The sequence below is a fragment of the Coregonus clupeaformis genome, unplaced genomic scaffold (genome assembly GCF_020615455.1).
Source record: "Coregonus clupeaformis isolate EN_2021a unplaced genomic scaffold, ASM2061545v1 scaf0140, whole genome shotgun sequence".
NCBI lineage: Eukaryota > Metazoa > Chordata > Actinopteri > Salmoniformes > Salmonidae > Coregonus > Coregonus clupeaformis.
In genome coordinates, this window is record NW_025533595.1 from 573,881 (window position 1) to 593,669 (window position 19,789).

The window sequence follows — 19,789 nt, forward strand, 5'->3', positions numbered from 1 at the left end:
GCAGCTGCGTCTTACTCGCTATAGCTAGCTCATTGTAAGTATTTTTATAGTGGAAAGTTGTAATAGATGTCTTTATTGAAAAGATTGCATTTACATTGGAACCAAACTCAGTCGATGGCAACTATATAGTACACAATATTGCGCCATCACTGGCATGCCATTATTCTAGAACTGATCCTTCTGCCAAACTGCAAGGCTGCATCATCACACTGGCACATTCACACTTTCACATACTCACGGGATACGTCCATCCCCTTATAGATCCCTTAAGATAAAGCCCGTTTCAGCCTTCATGGCATTCTGTATTTCATCCATATTTCTAGAAGGCCCCTGGATCCTGTTTCCCCCCCACAGGAGGTGTGTACACAGCCCCATCACAGTCATTTCCAAATGCATCCATCCCCACTTGAGGCAATCACTGGCCTGTATGTGATTGGCTGAGCAAACACTTTCACTTTGTTTCCACCAATCAGACTACCTTAATAACAAAATGACAGGACACACATTTGGCTGACGCACGCCAGATCTTACAGCGCCTGGGTAGGTATTTAACGTATCTGCTAACCACCTCCGTGTTATCTGGTGCCCGACAGCACAGTCAATGATGTGGCATGCAATGTCTGAGCAGGGGAACCCAACCTTAAACAGACATTCAAACTGGGCCGTTATGTGTACATTCCCTTCCCTTAGTCCATCTTGAGGCTGCGGTAGATGTAACGAATGAAGACCAGCGAGGTCCAGAAGGAGACCGTTCCCAGCATGAGAGAGAAGACCATCGCTGTGAGGAGAGAGTAACCAAAGAACTCTGCGCTCTGCACCAGGCCGCTCATACTAGAACGGTTGCAGTAGTAAAACGCGGAGTAAACGAAGATGAAGAGGCCCGTGGAACCCGTGCACAGCACGCTGCGCCACCACCAGCGGTAGTCTTCGCCCGACAGCAGGAAGTAGGTGAGCGCCAGCGAGATGCAGGCGCCTACTGAGAGGAGGATGGCGAACACGCAGAGGAGGATGCCGTACAGGGTGTAGTGCTCACGGCCCCACACGGTGGCAAAGATGTAGTACAGCTCCACTGAGATAGCACTGAGGGAGAGATTAGGCAGGAAATACACTCTTTATGTCATAGAGAAAGGGAGAGAAATGTTTAGCAACAAGACAAGGCTATACACAATAGATGGATTGTCGGTGTTCAGTGTTCTGTGACAAATAACTGAGCTACTAAAAAGCCAGACCACAAATAAAATGTGATCGATTAGTTTGATACATAATGAGTCATTGCCACCGAAGGGAGATTAGACAAGCTCAGAGCGACAGTCGTATAACTGAGACGGGGGAAAACGCTGACTCACGATTCAGCAATGGAACTCTGTGTTATATTGATCTTAATTTCACTAGGAACAAACACGCATTCACACACACACACACCTGAAAGGCAGGAAGCCCCCTATGGCCATGTGCACGGCCATGTGCTTGTACCAGGGCTGCGTGGGGATCTGGCGGGCAATGTTGCGTGTGCGACAGGGCGCCTGGAAGTTGCCTGCTTGGTTCTTGCCCACGATGCCCCCGATGACGGTGAGAGGGAAACCCACCAGGACCCAGGCCCCCAGCAGCAGCAACACTGTGGAGGCAGGCAAGGCCTGAGTGGAGCCGCTCCACCAGTGGACTGAGTTCACCACACTCCAAGTCAGGAACAGGGGAGCTGGAGGAGGGATGGAGGGTTAGGTGGCAGGGAGGGAGGGAGGGAGGGAATGAAGGAAGGAGGAAAAGAGGGTGGGTAGCAAGGAGAGATGGGTGGAGAGAGGGAAGAAGGGAGAGAAAAGGAGGGAGGGAGGGAAAGAGAGGGCAGAGAGTCAGGTGCAAGCAGAGACAGAGAGAAGAGACAGAGAAGCTTTAGGTTAATTGAGACTGAACAGTTCAAGGCACTGTACACACATCCTGCTGAAAAGTAAATAGACACATACTGTGTAAAAGTTTTATCGTAATTGAAACTCTACCAGACTTAACAAAAATATATATGGAATATAACATAACATTTACGATATGCATGGCATGATTCATAAGACCAAATCTGTCCAGTCACCTGAGAAGAGTGAGGAGGTGAGGAGGATATTCCAGACCCAGCGCTGGCCATGTATCTGTGTGTAGAAGCTACAGGAGCAGTATCCTGACACGCAGCTCGTCAACGCGTACAGCATGATGGCAGCCGAGTTGATGGCACCATGGCGATGCACGTTAAACATTCCCAGCAGCGCCATGACGATGATCCCTACAGCAACAAGACACACAGGGGTCAAATGGGAGAGCTTGGGGGAAGGAGTCTGTCGTGATAACAATACCTCTCAATTTCTACTGACTACTTTGTCACTGGCATATCCGTGTACATTCACACCCATGTTCTGTGTGTGTGCGCTTATCAGATTTCCAGTTCTTATGTCACACAGACATTCAATCCCCGTGCAATGGGAAGTAACAAGGGGAAAGGAATGCGATCGCATTTGCTGAACGCTAGAACTAGGTGTCAAACGTCACACAACCATAAACAAACGGTCAAATTCAACCTGATCTGCTCTTAGATTTTCCTGGATTACGATTCTGTATTCTGAGAGGCAGTAATTGTATGATTCTGAGTGTTAAACCGGTGTGTTGATGGTTACCTGTGGCCAGGGTTAGAAACTGAGCCCCCACTCCCAACACGGCACACAGCAGGCTTTTATAAGGGGGGAACCGGAAGACGTCCGTGTGGATGATCTTCCAGCCATTATCCCCTTGGTCCAGATCGTCACAACTGCCCTCCTCAACATTGTACCTACAGGAACAACAGGAAGCAAGAAAGAGCTTGAGCAATGGAAAAGTAATTCCCACACAATTTAGCTACCATTTCCAGACATAATCCCATTTAAACATGATTCATAGCCACAAATAGACCTACTCTTACATGCCCAAACTGTTGCATTCAATACCAATATGACCTCTCCGGTGAAACAGAGTATCATTACAATGTCTAATCATCCCCAGTCCGTCCCCTAATTGGTCACCTGGCGAAGTCGTTCTTGAGGACCCTCATGAGGATGATGATGACGAAGCCCAGCAGTAGCACCACCAGCACCAGAGAGTTGATGATAGATAGCCAGTGGATCTCCAGGGTCTTGGGGAAGAACGAGTAGTCCCTCAGCCTCTCTGCCCGCCGGGCGTGGGTCAGAGGGCTCTCGAACCAGTGCACGCTGTAGGTGAAGGACAGTGCCAGCCCGCCACCTGTCCCCACCGCCCCGTGTCCGGCACCACCGCCACCTTCCTCCAGGGGCACTGGCTTGGAGTCCTTCACTGAGACGTTGGCGAAGATCACTGAGTCGCCGTTGTACTCGATGTTGAAGTCCAGGTGTGTCCACAGCCCCACCTGTGTACACAAACACACACACAGACAGACACACAGACACACAGTGAGAGCAGATAGACATGTATCTGGGCTAAGCCATGGGTCTGTACTGGGATGTAAAGGGAGAGAGAACTAAAGGACGAACGACTGATCCACCTTATGACTATGAGGCAGGAAGCCACTCTCCTCCATGTACCCCACAAAGCCCCAGGTGGGAATGTCATCCAGAACAAACTCAAAGTAATACAGCTCCTCTATGGCGTCTCGGAGCTGGTCCACCTACAAGAAAGGAGCCATAAAGGAAAAACGTCACCAATTAGACTCAGGTACACCTTTCATTTATGCAATGTACTGTGAAGTTGTGTGTATTTTGTCCGAATGCAAATACCTCTTTTTCTGTTAATCTTAGCTGGCAGAGCGACTTTTTTTCTGTATTCTCCCTGAATTTGATTTCATACAGGGACTCTGCCATCCGATCTCCATCAAGCACTTCTCCCAGACTAAGGGACTTGTGGTGCACCTGGGGAAAAAAGGTTCTCAGACATTGTATGCCAAGTCCTAATAGAGATATTATATACAGTACTGCAAACATACATTTAATTTCACTGAAGAGCCGTACAAGCATAAAATCATTAGTCATATATTTGCATATGCATATGTATTCACTGACCTCTTTTGGCCTGCAAACAGGCAACATGTAGTAATGATATGTTTCCTGGGGGTTATGGTAAGGACCAACTTTATTGACGTATAGGGTTACGGGATCCCCCTGCTTGTAGCTCACTGTAGCCCATGTCATCTGTGGTAGGAGACACAGGACCAAGATGCAATAGCCTATCATCCTGCAGACTCCTTGCTGGGTAGGATGTTCCATTTCAGCCATCATGAGCCCTGTTGAAAATAAATAGAGTTTCAATTTATTAAGAATACAGTACCGCAAGAGTTGAACAGGTCAAGTGTCAAAAAGCCTAGACGTATATTCAGTGATTATAGCAAACTATTGCAAAACATTAGCATTTCACCATAGGTTCATATACACTGAGTATACAAAAGATTAAGAACACCTGCTCTTTCCATGACATAGACGGACCAGGTGAAAACTATGATCCCTTATTGATGTCACTTGTTAAATCCGCTTCAATCAGTGTAGATGAAGGGGAGGAGACAGGTTAAAGAAGGATTTTTAAGCCTTGAGACATGGATTGTGTATGTGTGCCATTCAGAATGGGCAAGACAAAATATTTAAATGCCTTTGAACTGGGTATGGTAGTAGGTGCCAGGCGCACCAGTTTGTGTCAAGAACTGCAACACTGCTGGGTTTTTCCACGCTCAACAGTTTCCTGTGTGTACCAAAAATGGTCCACCACCCAAAGGACATCCAGCCAACTTGACACAACTGTGGGGTCAATATGGCCAGCATCCCTGTGGAACGCTTTCGACACCTTGTAGAGTCCATGCCCCGTCGAATTGAGGCTGTTCTGAGGGCAACTCAATATTAGGAAGGTGTTCCTCATGTTTGGTATGCTCAGTGTACATGTATTTAGCCAATTCAACAGCCATCACCCATATAGCAACTGTCCATAGCTACCGTGAAACAACAACAACACATCGACAGTGCATTGCAGGAGTGAACTCTAAGCAAAGAGTCTGTAGTCAGTGTTGATTCTACTAACTACGTTATTACAGTTTCATAAACATGCATAGTACTTGCTTTCATCTAAAGATCTCTAGCTACATCGAAGAACTAGCTATCGTACCGTGCATCTACTAGCTCTAGAACAGACTTATTTCTATGGTATCAAACCTCTCTGTCCGCTGGATTCCTCAGATTCCAGGCCCAATAATACTTACTCGCGTCCTCTCTCCTCCTCAGCAATGTCCTGCTGGGATTAATCTAAATATTGATAAACATTTTTAATATTTCATTTAGGTTCAATTGTGCTACTTCGGTTATCTAGAAATCCAGATATGTATCGTACTTTTCAAGACACATGAATCGAATGGGACCACCACGTCACCTTAAAAAATTCAAATAACGACGGCTGACTTTTCCGGAGTGGGCGGGATGAAGAAGCAAAAAACACACCTCCACTACAGAGTTTCTAAACCTGTCTTTGCCACCTCTTTAATCTATCTTCAAATGATTATTCAGTAACCCCTAATATTTTACCATTTAAATAATATATAATAAACATAATTATTTCGTGTGTGCATAGTCACTGCTGTGATGTGTCCTGTGCACTGAGCTATAATAAGAACGGTAATGTGTTTCCTGAATTACTGATGTTTCTCTCGACCGGATTTCCCTTAATCTCACTAACCAATCAAATATGATTATTTACTTTCTGCCAAAGACACAGGCATTTTAATCAGTTATCGGTCAATCGATGAATGATAGTTCATGCCGCTTTATTCGAACACTCGATTTGTAATGCCTGGATTTGGATTTCGCGCGAAATTGACGCATTTTCTTCGCGCCCGAAACAGCGGACTCCGGGAAAGTGTTACGAGTAGAACAGTCGGTGAGTCGTGATAAATATGTATTTTATGAACGTCAATTTAGCATAAAATATCAACATTAAAATGTTATCATGCAACACCAAGTAAAATATCATACTAGAGCGCGAGGAGGACACAATCAGTCTTCCCTGTACACAATGCATAGCTAGCTAGCTGCTAACTTGCTCTCACTCTGCTACCTCTCGCATTCATTGTTATGCAGAGAACATTCCACCATGGGAATTCACGGGCTTGCAAAGTTGATTGCAGACCAGGCACCATCTGCCATAAAAGAACAAGACATCAAGAACTACTTTGGTAACCACCTAAAATTACTGTTATTTTTGTTGGCAACCAAGCTTTCTCGTCAAGCAGTGGTTGTTTGGAGTGTATCGTGCCATTGCAATGTTGTCATGTTCTCTTGACTACTTTAGGGCGGAAGATTGCAATAGACGCCTCCATGTGTATGTATCAATTCCTTGTCGCCGTCAGACAGGATGGAAATGTGCTGCAAAACGAGGATGGAGAGACCACAAGGTAGGTAGTTAGCTACATGTTCCCGCATGCCTACTGATCTACTCGTGCATGTGTGCGATATATAACGTTAACAAAGTCTAACCCCATTCTAATATGGTATTTTCAGTCAGTTTTGTCATGTGAATTCTCTTGCATCCTCAGCCATCTCATGGGCATGTTCTACCGGACCATCCGCATGCTTGAGCACGGGATCAAGCCTGTCTATGTGTTTGATGGCAAGCCCCCACAGCTGAAGTCAGGAGAGGTGAGACAGGCTGGGGTCACATTAGCCCCTATGAATCCGAGTGTGGACTGGACAAGCCTCCACTCTTGTCTCTAACTTTTAGATACACATTTTTTCAAACAGTCCCTTTACAATTCAGAATGTAGAATAAACTTCATTTTAACTTACTCTGTATCAATGACTGTATGATAAAAGGTTAGTCAACATGTATTTACTCAAATGTTTAACAATGTGTCAATCACTGTCTGTCTCTGTCTGTGTGTGTGGTTCTAGCTGGAGAAGAGAGGTGAGAGGAGAGCAGAGGCTGAGAAACTGCTGGCCCAGGCCCAAGAAGCAGGTAGAGCAAATCACCCACACCAAACAAACATTGATTTACATAATGTTAGCAAGCATACAGAAATTACACCATGGCGTTGTGTGTAATGACTACCTATTTTCCTATTCACCACTAGGGGAGCAGGAGAACATTGATAAGTTCAGTAAACGTCTGGTGAAAGTCACCCGGCAGCACAATGACGAGTGCAAGAAGCTGCTCACCCTGATGGGGGTGCCATACATCGAGGTTTGTCCAGATCTCTGTTCAGTTCCTTTCCTTAGCCAAGCATAAACAGTTAAATCTCATGTGAATGTAGTTGGTTACACCTATGTCCATTCTAGGGCTGACACCAATTAGTCGACTGGTCGATCGTTTGGCCGATAGGCTGTTGGTCGACAGATTAATTTTTTTGTCGAGCAGTAGCAAATAATATATATTTGTATTTGCGCCAATCTCAGTGAACTAATCCGTCGCGAGGCCTAGACTAAAAGCCAATTTATGCTTGAGCTGAAAATGTGGTCGGTGGCTCCATATGGAGGGTGTGATGCGATTGCGGAGCCTCCAGAGGCATGCAGAGGTCAACTCGAGCTCTGTACTGCATCGCCATGCGCCTCCCAAATGTTGTAACAATGTAGAGGGCACTGTATAGCTCCGCATTGACGTCATTGGTTGATGGTAGGTGAGGGCGGTACATCCTGTATAAACACAAACTCACTTCCTTCACAACTGCTCTGCACTGAATGCCCTGACTTTTGCAGAGGCCCTATCACCGTAAAGGCTGCATGGCCAATGCAGATGTCAGATTGACCATGCAGCACCCACATACACAATGCACTTCTCTCTCCAGAATGCTCTTCTCTCTCCAGAATGCACTTCTCTCCCGCCAATTTGTGCACATTAATTGTTTCATAACTTCATTTTGTGAATTGTTGGCGTTTGATTGTTAGTGTATATCAATTCCCCGTTACATATATCACCAGTAATACATTTACCGTTAATTCCTATAATTTCTAATCTGCAATGTTTGTTTGGCTACGGTAATTTCTGTAAATACATTCAATATATTATTATTCCATTTACCGTTCTCGTTGTCGGAGTGGACACATTGTTTGAAGAGCGCACAACCTATGCTACACTTGTGAGAAACAATTTTAGGTTTATTTAATTCCATTTAAGAGTTTTGTCAATTCAATTTAGTCATTGTCTTTTGTTTGGAGTGCTGTCAACGTTGTGTAAGGACGCGCACCCGATTATGCTTAGAAGTAGGCCTATATGCTACCTGTTCTGTGAAGTAGGCCTATATGCTACCTGTTCTGTGAAGTAGGCCTATATGCTACCTGTTCTGTGAAGTAGGCCTATATGCTACCTGTTCTGTGAAGTAGGCCTATATGCTACCTGTTCTGTGAAGTAGGCCTATATGCTACCTGTTCTGTGAAGTAGGCCTATATGCTACCTGTTCTGTGAAGTAGGCCTATATGCTACCTGTTCTGTGAAGTAGGCCTATATGCTACCTGTTCTGTGAAGTAGGCCTATATGCTACCTGTTCTGTGAAGTAGGCCTATATGCTACCTGTTCTGTGAAGTAGGCCTATATGCTACCTGTTCTGTGAAGTAGGCCTATATGCTACCTGTTCTGTGAAGTAGGCCTATATGCTACCTGTTCTGTGAAGTAGGCCTATATGCTACCTGTTCTGTGAAGTAGGCCTATATGCTACCTGTTCTGTGAAGTAGGCCTATATGCTACCTGTTCTGTGTGCAAAAGTAGGCGTAAATGTGCCCATTTGGGGATCTGATAGTATTTCTGTTTGGCTTAACACAACACAACTAATGAGCTGTGGAGCTTCTCAAAGTAATGTTTTCTTCAACTCAAACCGCAAGTGAACAAAGTCTGTTTTTACATCCATTGAGAATGACCATAGTTCCTCAATGTAGGCGGCAGGTAGCGTAGTGGTTAAGAGCGGAGTGCCAGTAACCGAAAGGTCGCTGGTTCTAATCCCCGAGCCGACTAGGTGAAAAATCTGTCAATGTGCCCTTGAGCAAAGCACTTAACCCTAATTACTCCTGTAAGTCGCTCTGGATAAGAGCGTCTGCTAAATGACAAAAAAATGTAAAATGTAGTTGAAAAATCTTTCCAGCTCTCCCTTAGGATAACCACTCGGCGTGAAAGAGAAAAATGTCATGCTCTGATCCAGTGGAAATGTCATAAAATAGGCCTACCTGATTACTTCTTATCAGTGCTTGACTTGGACTGAAATAGGTTCCTGTACTCATTTTGGGTGCTGGTACTGCTTATGTAGGTGCAGGAGCTCCACAATACTTTTTAGCTAGTATTCTATAAGAGGAACAGGGGCTCAATCAGTAGAACATTTGAGGTGTCGGTACTCAGCTTCGGTGAGCTCCTGTCCAAGTCCAAGCACTGCTTCTTATCCCTTGTGCAACTAGCCTACAGCTGTGTCTGTCCCGAGCTCACTGGCACAGGAAACTCTTGAGGGCCCAGAATATTTCATACAATGTTGCAAGTTCGCTTGTGCAAGCTTTGTCGGACCCAACTTAATTGATACAATGTTTCAAGTTCGTTGCAGACAGGCCATGCGTAGCCAATGTGATTTATAGTATATTTATTTTTATCAGGATATTTTCTACCTGCAGGCTGCAGTTTCTATTTGTTTGGCTTTATGTAGGCTATTTTTACATAATTGGCAATGACAATAGAAGTTACTTTTTAGGTTTGTATCACTTTCATTTAGATAGAATTGATTAACCACATGACAATGATTTAGAGATATTAAGACATTATTATAAATTAAATGAAACTGTTCCACGAAAATGTGCATATGAAAACCATAACTGGCACGCAGATCGGTAGAAATGGTAAGATAAATTGGCATTCCACATGAGAATGGTTGCAGACTCCTTGTGTAGCCTATTACCAGGAACTTCAGGAGAGTAATGGCAGAATCTGTGAAAGCCAGCAGGAGCGGGAGGAGAATAGTTCGGTCAGGTTTTTTTTCCTTCTGGTTATCTAGATTTCTGGCGCCCTCTTGAGGCATTTGTCTTATTTCATCAAACCGTAATCTTAAAGCATCAGACAAGCTCAATGCATATAGTTGAATTTATTAAAACACATAGGGTGTGTCTATATATGGAAAAATACACGTTTAAACATTTCCAACAATCAATTGGTCGAAAGAACAGCCTTTCGGTCGACCAATTTTTTTATTTATTTTTTCACGGACAGCCCGAGTCCATTCGTTCTGTTTTGAATGTATCTTATCTGGGGTCTATCTTCCATCTCACCCACTAGGCTCCATGTGAGGCAGAGGCGAGCTGCGCTGCTCTCGTTAAGGCTGGGAAGGTGTTTGCCACAGCAACAGAGGATATGGACGGTCTGACTTTTGGAACAGGCGTCCTACTAAGGCACCTCACCGCCAGCGAAGCAAAGTACTACTGCAGTTTCTATACTACCTTAATCATTACCCATCTTTCCTCCCATTATACAGTATGTGCAGCATCACAGCCATACAGTTTGTGACTCTATTTTAACAGTAGAAGAAGCGGTGTATGTTATTGGATTCGGCGTGTGCTGGATATTCGTTTTTTGAGGTTTCTTAAAACATTTCTGTTTCTCTATCCTAGAAAGCTTCCTATCCAGGAGTTCCAGTTCACTCGCCTTCTGCAGGACATTAATCTGACCCATGAGCAGGTATCTCCAAACATACCCCCCCTGTCTTCTGTTGTCAAGAACTGTCAGTGTTTTGTCATTTTAATGTGATGATGTGACATCCGAGCATGACCTTTTGATTGTAAGTGTCTTCTATCCCAGTCACTCTCCCCTCTGTATTGCCTCTGTCTCAGTTCATTGACCTGTGCATACTGCTGGGCTGTGACTACTGTGGTACCATCAAGGGAATCGGGCCCAAGAGAGCCATCGACTTGATCAGACAACACGGCTCCATCGAGGAGATTCTGGAGAACATCGACCCGTCTGTGAGTTCACCTGCTGTAGCTAAATAGTGTTCAGTGATACATTCTCTGTTGTTATGACTTGCTCCTCTTCAGCGCACACATTCACGACACTCCCACATTACTAACAGTCCTTAGTTTAATTTCAAAACAATGACGCAGCAGTTCTCCCAGTCCCAGAAGTCAATCTGAGTGTCTGTCTCCTTGGCCCCTTGCAGAAGCACCCTGCCCCAGAGGACTGGCTGTATAAGGAGGCCAGAGGTCTGTTCCTGCAGCCTGACGTGGTGGACTGCTCCACCGTAGACCTCAAATGGAGCGAGCCTGACGAGGACGCCCTCATCCAGTTCATGTGTGCAGAGAAACAGTTCAGGTGACTGATTCGATGATTGATAGTATGAACAATTAACCTCATTGGCCCCATTTTTACATGGCATAAGAGTAACACCTGTGTCAAACAGAGCTTTAATACTCTTAACTCAATGATTTATGTGAGTTTAGAATGGCAGGGGCGAATCTTAATTTCTCCCATTGAGGTCAATGCATGACTAAGGGGAAATTTGACTTAAGTGGAAGTTGGGATTTGCCCCAAATGGTGTAAATCGTGGAATTGATACTTCAGTCACACTTCTGTTTTCTAAATCAGAGACTAGCACTGCTTTTTCACTGTTGAAATGTTAACATTTACATTGTAGCCGATGCTATTATCCCGAGCGACCTTACAGGAGCAATTAGGGTTAAGTGCCTTGCTCAAGTACTACTGCAGATTGTTAACCTAGTTGGCCCAGTGATTCGAAGCAGCAACCTTTCGGTTACTGGCCCAACGCCCTTAACCGCTAGGCTATCTGCCACCCCAATCTCACACCACATGATGTTATGTCATGGTTGGTATGAGTGATGAAGTTTGACATCCTGTGAGATGTGTGTGTGATGTGTTTTCAGTGAGGACCGCATCAAGAACGGCTGTAAGAAGATTATGAAGAGCCGACAGGGCAGCACACAGGGACGACTGGACTCCTTCTTCACCATCACCGGGTCTCTGTCATCAAAGCGCAAGGTGCTTAGGACACTACATCACATACTTGACAGCATGGTACACATATGGGCTTCAGAGAGAGAGAGAAGTGTGTGTGTGGCGCTATAAACCTGTAGGAAGGACAAATTAAGCTTAATGACAATTGTGTTAGCTTTAAAGCACACAGTACAGTTGTCTATCATCTAAGATGAAGGGGGGTATGGAACGTGGCAATCCCACGTGTTATACATTGAAGAGGGGGGGGGGGGAGAATCACTTGGGTGCCAATATGTACAGTATGTCTTATATAATAGATAAGCTTGCCAAGAAAACTCAGTAGAGAGGAGAGTGCTGATCTGAACCAGATGTTCCTTGACTATATAAGTTAAAATGTATTTATGTCTAAGAGAGTCCAATGCTGGCTGCGTCCAGAAAAGGTCTCCCCTGCGCAGGTCGCTATTGAATAAGCCCTGGGGAATTATTAACAGTTTTCTCGACTACGAGCTGATTTTTTTTTTCTACAACGCCTGTACATTCGAAACAGTTGACAGTTCGGTTTATTACAGATTGTCTTTAGAGAAAAACAAACAAACATGAAGTCTCTTGACCATACTGTATACATGTTAAAATAATCCTCTCTACTTCCTCCTTATTTAGGAACCTGAGATAAAGGGATCTGCTAAGAAGAAACAGAAGACCGGTGCAACCCCAGGCAAATTTAAGAAGGGTAAATAGACTTCAAACAGGAAGTGAAGCAAGAAAAGCAGAAGTTAGTGCAGGAGTGTATGAATCACTTAGCTACGATTAGTTACTACAATTATAGTGCATCTGACCATGTCTGTTTTTTTTCATGTTGAGCTCGAATTGAACTAGTCAAGTTTTATTAATGTTATTTTTTTGTTGTTGAATAAAATAAATAATGGATTTTGGCTTGTGATTTAAAAACAAAAACAAATTAAATCGTACATGCATTCCCATTCAAGTCTGAGAGCTAGGAGAGAGGGAGATGCTTCTATTGCTGACACCTTTGTTTGTTGCATTTATTGTTGTTGCATTATAGATATGACTGAAACAAAATGTGCAAGAGTAGAGTCTTTAGAAAGGGGAAATGTTTTTATAGCACATTCATTTGCATACTTGCATAGACATTTAAAGCATCCTGTTAAATAAATACTGTAGTTTATATATTATGCATATAATTAGAAAATACACTACTTGCTTTTGAAAATGAAAATAATTTAAGCAAACCATTTTGTGCACTTATTAGGAATATGAAGTCATCACTATCGTGACACTTGTCCCATTTGAATTGCAACTCTTCAGTTTGTCAGAACCCGCTACAGGTGTGAGATAGGATCTCCTTTCCTGTGATCGGGGGGCCAGTATTAAAAAAAATATGTATTCACTAACTGGAAGTCATGACGTAAATGTAAATGATGGGTTTTCAAGATTGGAAGGCAAGTGTCGACTTCTTATCTATCTTATCTTTTCATTTTAATGTTCAGACTAAATGAAATGTTATTACTAGTAATGATTTAAAATGTTCAAAGTGCTGCTCTTGGTTCATGTATTAACTTCACAACTGAAAGACATACAGTATGTGATGTTGGGATTTAAGGTTCAGTGTAATACATTTGACATTGTAGTTATTTAGCAGGCACTCTTATCCAGAGGGACTTACAGATAGTGCATTCATCTTAAGATGGGTCGGACAACCACATATCACATTCATAGTACGGTAAGTATATTGTTCCTTAAAGCAGCTATCAGCAAAGTCAGTGCTATAAGGGGGTGGGGGACTCTACCTTCTGAAAAGGTAGGTTTTCGGAAGATGGGCAGGGACTCTGCTGTCCTCCCTTCAGGGGGAAGCTGGTTCCACCATTGGCGTGTCAGGACAGAGAAGAGCTTGGACTGAGCTGAGCGGGAACTGTCCTCCCGTAGGGGTGGGAGGACGGAGTGCTAGGGTGTAGGGTTTCAGCCTGAAGGAAGGAAGGGGCAATGTGTTGTGTGAGTTGCTACACTAAAAGTGTGTGCGTTTGTCCTGTTTCAGGTTCATCAGTTGTGTGGGAGTTCTCACATGGCTTGTCCTGAGAACATGATTTTTCATACAATGTCCCCCCACATTAACTGCAATTAATGTTATTATCCCACAATGAAAAACGTATTGTATATAATTGTTTCATTTCTGGCAGTAATGAAATGTATAGGCCATATAAAGCTGTTGAATCAGTGGCTAACACTCACTTAACCATTAAACATCAGTCAGTGGGCAGCTGGGGTCCATTTCATTTGAAACTGGTGAAACATGGCTAAGGCCACCTCTGCAATGTTTCAAGTGACTGAAACAAATTGTGCAACATTAGAAGGTTCATTAGAAAATGGAAATGTTCTTAACACTTATTTTTACAGTGTTTTCACAACTGATGAGGACACCCAGTACATAGACTATTCAAGCATCCTGTTAAATAAATACTGTAGTATTCTTTTAAATTAATTTCTAACACTTATTACGAAGTACGTCACTGATGAGATGTGAGATGTGTCACATAAATTTCATCATTTTAGTTTGTCAGACCACACAATGGGTGTGTGATAGTCTCTCCTGTGGACCGTTTACATCATTGGAAGGCAAGTGTCGACTTCTTCACTGTCTTATCTTTACATTTTAATGTTCAGATTACATTTAGGAAATTAATTACAAGTAATGAGATTCAAAATGTTCAATGTACGGCTGTTAGTTCATGTATTAGCTTCACAACTGAAATACCTATGTGATGTTGGGACTAAAGCTTACATGCGATACAGTATGTGTCATGTGAGTTACTATACCAATGTGTTGTGTGAGTTAAGCTACTCTACCAGTAAGTGTGTGTTTGTCCTGTTTCAGGTGATCAGTAGTGTGTGAGTTCTCACATGGCTTGTCCTGAGAACATGTTTTTTCTCATTGGCCTCTTTATGTCAGGTGAGTCTTCCACACAGCAACAACTAGTTATGAATCAGACAGAGGAATAAGCACAAGTGATGATATTTCATGGTATGAGCTATATTCCCATCTGTCTCAATGTGTAGAAAAGTGTACAGTTGACTCCTGATAAGTACAGTTTAATATTCTGGATTCAAACATTCTTTGCTCCAGATATGTCCATAATCCAGTTTAGGGCATGGAGTCATGACATCAGGAATCACCTGTACATTGAAATGAGTTCATATTTTTTGCTGAAGAGGGAGAAAATTGGGAGAGAGTGACTGTACTGAAAAGATCACATAACCTCCCTGATGTTGTCCTTTATGTTGCAGGTGTTTTGGCCTGTTTTGGCCAACGAGGTTTGATCGCCACAATGCCAGTTAGACTGGATGTACTGACTGGCTCCTGTGTGCAAGTCCCATGTGCATTTGAAATTCCTGACAAAAAGGACTATACATTTAACAGCACAATACTTACCTTTGGAGTGTGGATTAAAGAATCACCACAGTTTGCTCAGAGTCCGGACAATGTTGTATTTAACAGTAGTAAGAAGGTCAACAGCTATCAAGGGAACATAACTGGAAACATGTCCCAGAAGAACTGCACCATAGTCTTCTTCAATGTAAACTGCAGTTACTCTGATAAATACTTCTTCAGGATTGAAAGTCAACCATACCGTGCAACAGACATTGAAAAGTCTGTTAATATAGATGTCAGGGGTAAGAGACAATTTAACTGTTTACCAACTATTTTTTTCCAGTTTAGATTCCTTGCATCAAAGATAAGTTGAACTAATGGACAGTTGAGCTATTAGTGTAAAATATCTTTATTTTTAATGTATTACAGATTTGCCTCCCAGCCCCATCATTACTGTCTCAGGTGAGGTGAAGGAAGGGACCCCTGTCAGTTTGAACTGCTCTGCTGTCGCTCCCTGTCCCAAACACCCCCCTGAGTTGATATGGACTCTCCCAACACAGTTCACACCTGAGAACCAACTGCAGGAGAATCCAGACCAAACCAAATCAGTTCTCTCCATGGTGACCTTCACTCCGTCATACCTTCATCATGAGAAGAACATCACTTGTACTGCAGTCTACCCAGTAGGGACAAGCAACAAGACAGCTGAACATACCATGATGCTTAACGTTTCATGTAAGATTTAGTCACAGTTTCCTGTAGAATAGATCATTCTATCATGTTTTCACTGATGATATTCATAGAGTGGTTTTGATTAGACTGTTCAATATACCACATCCAGATACATTCTAAATGAACCCCTCTCCCTCAGTCTCTCCTAAGAACACCTCAGCCTCCATCAGTCCAGCTGGTCCAGTATTAGTGGGCAGCTGTGTTAATCTGACCTGCAGCAGTACAGCCAACCCTCCTGTGACAAACTTCACCTGGTTCCAGATCAGTGGGGGTAAACCAACACAGGTAGCATCTGGACAGAGTTACACCCTCAATGTGACTGTTGGTGATGGAGGACTGTACTACTGTGAAGCAAGAAATGGTCACGGCCGTGGGAAGTCAAATGAAGTGCAGCTGGCTATTAAAGGTGAAACGGGCACGTTGGGCACAATGTTAGATTAGACATAGGCTATATCTACGAAAGTATGTGGACACCCCTTCAAGTTAGTTGATTTGGCTATTTCAGCCACACCCGTTGCTGACAGGTGTATACAATCGAGCACACAGCCACGCAATCTCCATAGACAAACATTGGCAGTAGAATGGCCTTACTCAAGAGCTCAGGGACTTTCAACGTGGCACTGTCGTAGGATTCCACCTTTCCAACAAGTCAGTTCGTCAAATTTCTGCCCTGCTTGAGCTAACCCGGTCAATTGTAAGTGCTGTTATTGTGAAGTGGAAGCTTCTAGAAGCAACAACATCTCAGCCGCGAAGTGGTATGCCACACAAGCTCAGAGAACGGGACTGCCGAGTGCTGAAGCACATAGTTCGTAAATATCATCTGACCTCAGTTGCAACATTCACTACCGAGTTCCAAACTGCCTCTGGAAGCAACGTCAGCACTAGAACTGTTTGTCGGGAGCTTCATGAAATGGGTTTCCATGGCCGAGCAGCCGCACACAAGCCTAAGATCACCATGCGCAATGCCAATAATCGTCTGGAGTGGTGTAAAGCTCACCGCCATTGGACTCTGGAGAGGAGGAAACCGGATCTCTGGAGTGATGAATCCCGCTTCACCATCTGGCAGTCCAACGGACGAATCTGGGTTTGACGGATGCCAGGAGAACGCTACCTTCCCCAACGCATAGTGCCAACTGTAAAGTTTGGTGGAGGAGGAATAATGGTCTGGAGCTGATTTTCATGGTTCTGGCTAGAACCCTTAGTTCCAGTGAAGGGAAATCGTAATGCTACAGCATACAATTACATTCTATATTCCATATTAATGCCCATGATATTGGAATGAGATGTTCGACGAGCAGGTGTCCACATACTTTTGTTCATGTACTGTCCTTTAGAGATCTTTTTGTGAGAAATGACCATAATATGTGCTGTATTTTCAGGGCAAATAGAGCCTGTGGTGTTTGGGGTTGCAGCAGGAACTCTGGGGGTCTTTCTGCTTATCAGCCTGGTCTGTCTTTTTGGATGGTAAAAACTATTCCTGGCATCAATGCAAAACTATTTATTTATGTTGTGTTTGTCCTTTTGCATATGAAAACCCTCTCAGTGGATTCAGAATACCTTTCTAAATGTCTTCCAGGAGGAGAAACTCTAGGCTCCCCGATGGACTTGAAAGGACGGACAATCCACAGGGACAGGTGGGAATAAGGCTCAACATTCAAAAACCATCTACAAAGTGTATCTAAGGAAGTACTGAATTAATGATGAAACTACCCAAAGCCATGAGGTTAACATCATTTTAGAGAATGTTTAGGGTGAGATGACCACACTGAAAGCAGTTCCACATCCTGTAAGAACATTGAATGATAACAGAATAGCTGTTGGACTTTGACAGTATTTTCTGTAGATTGGAGCTCATTTGTTGTCAAAATGTAATTATTTTCTTCTGTCAGTTTAATTGACATTGTCATTGACATCCCCTCAGTATGTGTTGTGTAACCTGCTGACTTTAGAGTTTTACAAATGACTGAGCTTAGAACTTTACACCTGTTCCTCTCTCTGTGTTCTCTCCACAGAACTCCCCGGTTGGGACGGTGTGTGTTAACCAGACCCCAGCCGGAGAGAAACCAGAGGAACCTGCAGAAGACCAGCCTGAAGAGATCCACTATGGTGACATAGACTTCTCCAAACTACGGCCCAAAGAGACCCCAGCTGCAGCCCAGGACGGGAACAGGGTCCAGGGGCAGGAGAGTGAGTACGCTGAAGTCAATGTGACCAGGAGAGGGCCCCAGGAACCACACCTTAACTACATAGATGGGCATTATGCACAAGTGAATAAAAGAGGTGCATTTTAAGTATTTGGGGTATATACAGTATGTCTTGTGTGCACTGAGCTCCAACAGTACTGGGACAGTGCCATTTATTTAACTTTTTAGTCTCTGTTCTCCGGAACTTTTGATTTGAAATGAAACAGTTACTATGAAATTAAAATGCAGACTGTCAGCTTTAATTCCAGGGTATTTTCATCCATATCGGGTGAACTGTTTAGAAATTACAGCACGTTTTGTACATAGTCACCCCATTTTAGGGGACCAAAAGTATTGGGACAAATTCACTTATGTGTATTAAAGTAGTAAAATGTGTAGTATTTGGTCCCATATTAGCACACAATGACAACATCAAGCTTGTGACTCTACAAACTTGTTGGATGCATTTGCTGTTTGTTTTGGTTGTGTTTCAGATTATTTTGTGCCCAATAGAAATTCATGGTAAATAATGTATTGTGTCATTTTGCAGTCACTTTTATTTTAAATAAGAATACAATATGTTTCTAAACACTTCTACTGTACATTAATGTGGATGCTACCACGATGACGCATAATCCTAAATGAATTGTGAAAAATGATGAGTGAGAAAATATCATACTCCCCCCCCAAAATGCTAACCTCCCATGTTATTGCAATGGTGAAAGGTTAGCATGTCTTGGGGGTATGATATTTGTGACTCTCTGAACAAAAGAGAAGATAAATCATTGATAAAGTCAATCATAAATCAATCTGGATTAATACAAGTTGCAACAGGGAGACAACTTCCAGCATAGAAGCAGAGATAATGTCTAACTGGCCTCTTGGAGACCAGCCCTTTATTTCCTAATCAGACACACAAATGTTCTGTCAACACCAGCCTGAGAGGCTTGTAGGAAGTCAAAAGAAAAGACAGTGGCTTTGTCAGCTACTACAGAATCAGTGTTTCACAGAATACAATAATAATCAGTGTGTCCTCGGTCCTTGGACCTCCAGTCTGGAGTCAATCACTATCAACAGTTATGAGTTTAATCCATAACATACAGCATTGATTCTAGTGACCATCATCCCGAGTGTTAGAAACAGAATACTGGAAATCATTTACATTTTAGTCATTTAGCAGACGCTCTTATCCAGAGCGACTTACAGTTAGTGAGTGCATACATTATTTTTATTTTTTCATACTGGCCCCCCGTGGGAATCAAACCCACAACCCTGGCATTGCAAACGCCATGCTCTACCAACTGAGCTACACAGAAAGGGAAACTATATCAATATTGCTAACATTATGTTTATCACTCTAACCTGAATGTGAACTTTATTCATCTTAAATATTCCCATTACATATATATTTTTAATGTATATATTTTGGGGAGTTATGTCAGTTTTTATATGTTGTGTTGATCAAGAGACACAATTGAGGCTGAAATTGATGTTTGTTTATTAATTGCACTGTAATAAAAACTTTACATTAAATGTCCATGAAGTCTCAGTTTTATTGGTCCAACATGTTGCA

At 43.1% G+C, this 19,789-nt stretch overlaps 3 protein-coding genes across 8 annotated transcripts in view; 2 read left to right on the forward strand and 1 right to left on the reverse strand.

Annotated features, from left to right (window-relative positions):
- Positions 1-52: 52 nt before the first annotated feature.
- LOC121549690 (transmembrane 9 superfamily member 1) lies at positions 53-5,678 on the reverse strand. 4 transcript variants are annotated; one of them, XM_041861528.2, is made up of 10 exons: positions 5,389-5,677; positions 5,222-5,264; positions 4,041-4,261; positions 3,759-3,890; positions 3,527-3,649; positions 3,033-3,391; positions 2,652-2,803; positions 2,078-2,263; positions 1,423-1,696; positions 53-1,080 (listed from the first exon to the last, which is right to left on the reverse strand). In XM_041861528.2, exons 3-10 carry the CDS (start codon positions 4,254-4,256, stop codon positions 687-689), a joined length of 1,836 nt encoding a protein of 611 aa, XP_041717462.2. In that variant the 5' UTR covers positions 4,257-4,261; positions 5,222-5,264; positions 5,389-5,677; the 3' UTR covers positions 53-686. The 4 variants fall into 4 exon arrangements, with proteins under 4 accessions (XP_041717462.2, XP_041717463.2, XP_041717461.2 ...); XM_041861529.2 differs by lacking the exon at positions 5,222-5,264 and having other exon boundaries at positions 5,389-5,678; XM_041861527.2 differs by having other exon boundaries at positions 5,175-5,678.
- A 108-nt stretch (positions 5,679-5,786) lies between these two features.
- Positions 5,787-12,843, forward strand: fen1 (flap structure-specific endonuclease 1). 2 transcript variants are annotated; one of them, XM_041861533.1, is made up of 13 exons: positions 5,787-5,892; positions 6,093-6,187; positions 6,304-6,406; positions 6,548-6,650; positions 6,903-6,966; positions 7,082-7,191; positions 10,249-10,385; positions 10,581-10,647; positions 10,800-10,931; positions 11,126-11,277; positions 11,847-11,961; positions 12,577-12,673; positions 12,710-12,843. In XM_041861533.1, exons 2-12 carry the CDS (start codon positions 6,106-6,108, stop codon positions 12,652-12,654), a joined length of 1,143 nt encoding a protein of 380 aa, XP_041717467.1. In that variant the 5' UTR covers positions 5,787-5,892; positions 6,093-6,105; the 3' UTR covers positions 12,655-12,673; positions 12,710-12,843. The 2 variants fall into 2 exon arrangements, with proteins under 2 accessions (XP_041717467.1, XP_041717466.1); XM_041861532.1 differs by having other exon boundaries at positions 12,577-12,843.
- Positions 12,844-14,039: 1,196 nt separating this feature from the next.
- Positions 14,040-19,789, forward strand: part of LOC121549691 (sialic acid-binding Ig-like lectin 13) — a 45,324-nt gene continuing 39,574 nt past the window's right edge. Inside the window, exons 1-8 of one of the 2 annotated variants that reach the window (XM_041861530.2) lie at positions 14,040-14,547; positions 14,807-14,881; positions 15,217-15,603; positions 15,731-16,036; positions 16,173-16,439; positions 17,413-17,497; positions 17,610-17,667; positions 18,046-18,512. In XM_041861530.2, coding sequence (XP_041717464.2) covers positions 14,833-14,881; positions 15,217-15,603; positions 15,731-16,036; positions 16,173-16,439; positions 17,413-17,497; positions 17,610-17,667; positions 18,046-18,324 — 1,431 coding nt within the window. In that variant the 5' untranslated portion in view covers positions 14,040-14,547; positions 14,807-14,832 and the 3' untranslated portion in view covers positions 18,325-18,512. Of the gene's footprint in view, positions 14,548-14,806; positions 14,882-15,216; positions 15,604-15,730; positions 16,037-16,172; positions 16,440-17,412; positions 17,498-17,609; positions 17,668-18,045; positions 18,513-19,789 lie in introns of those variants that run through there. The other variant, XM_045213697.1, reaches the window with a different exon arrangement.

What these genes read in the sequence shown, in the direction of transcription:
- fen1 (XM_041861532.1), top strand. Translation starts at nt 6,106, where the DNA reads ATGGGAATTCACGGGCTTGCAAAGTTGATTGCAGACCAGGCACCATCT. An exon ending in CACAGCTGAAGTCAGGAGAG is followed by an intron (nt 6,651 to 6,902) that starts GTGAGACAGGCT and finishes GTGTGGTTCTAG; the next exon opens with CTGGAGAAGAGAGGTGAGAG. An exon ending in GGCCCAGGCCCAAGAAGCAG is followed by an intron (nt 6,967 to 7,081) that starts GTAGAGCAAATC and finishes ATTCACCACTAG; the next exon opens with GGGAGCAGGAGAACATTGAT.
- LOC121549690 (XM_041861529.2), bottom strand. Translation starts at nt 4,256, where the DNA reads ATGATGGCTGAAATGGAACATCCTACCCAGCAAGGAGTCTGCAGGATG. An exon ending in CTGTTTGCAGGCCAAAAGAG is followed by an intron (nt 3,891 to 4,040) that starts GTCAGTGAATAC and finishes TTTTTTCCCCAG; the next exon opens with GTGCACCACAAGTCCCTTAG. An exon ending in GTTTCTAACCCTGGCCACAG is followed by an intron (nt 2,264 to 2,651) that starts GTAACCATCAAC and finishes TTGTTGCTGTAG; the next exon opens with GGATCATCGTCATGGCGCTG.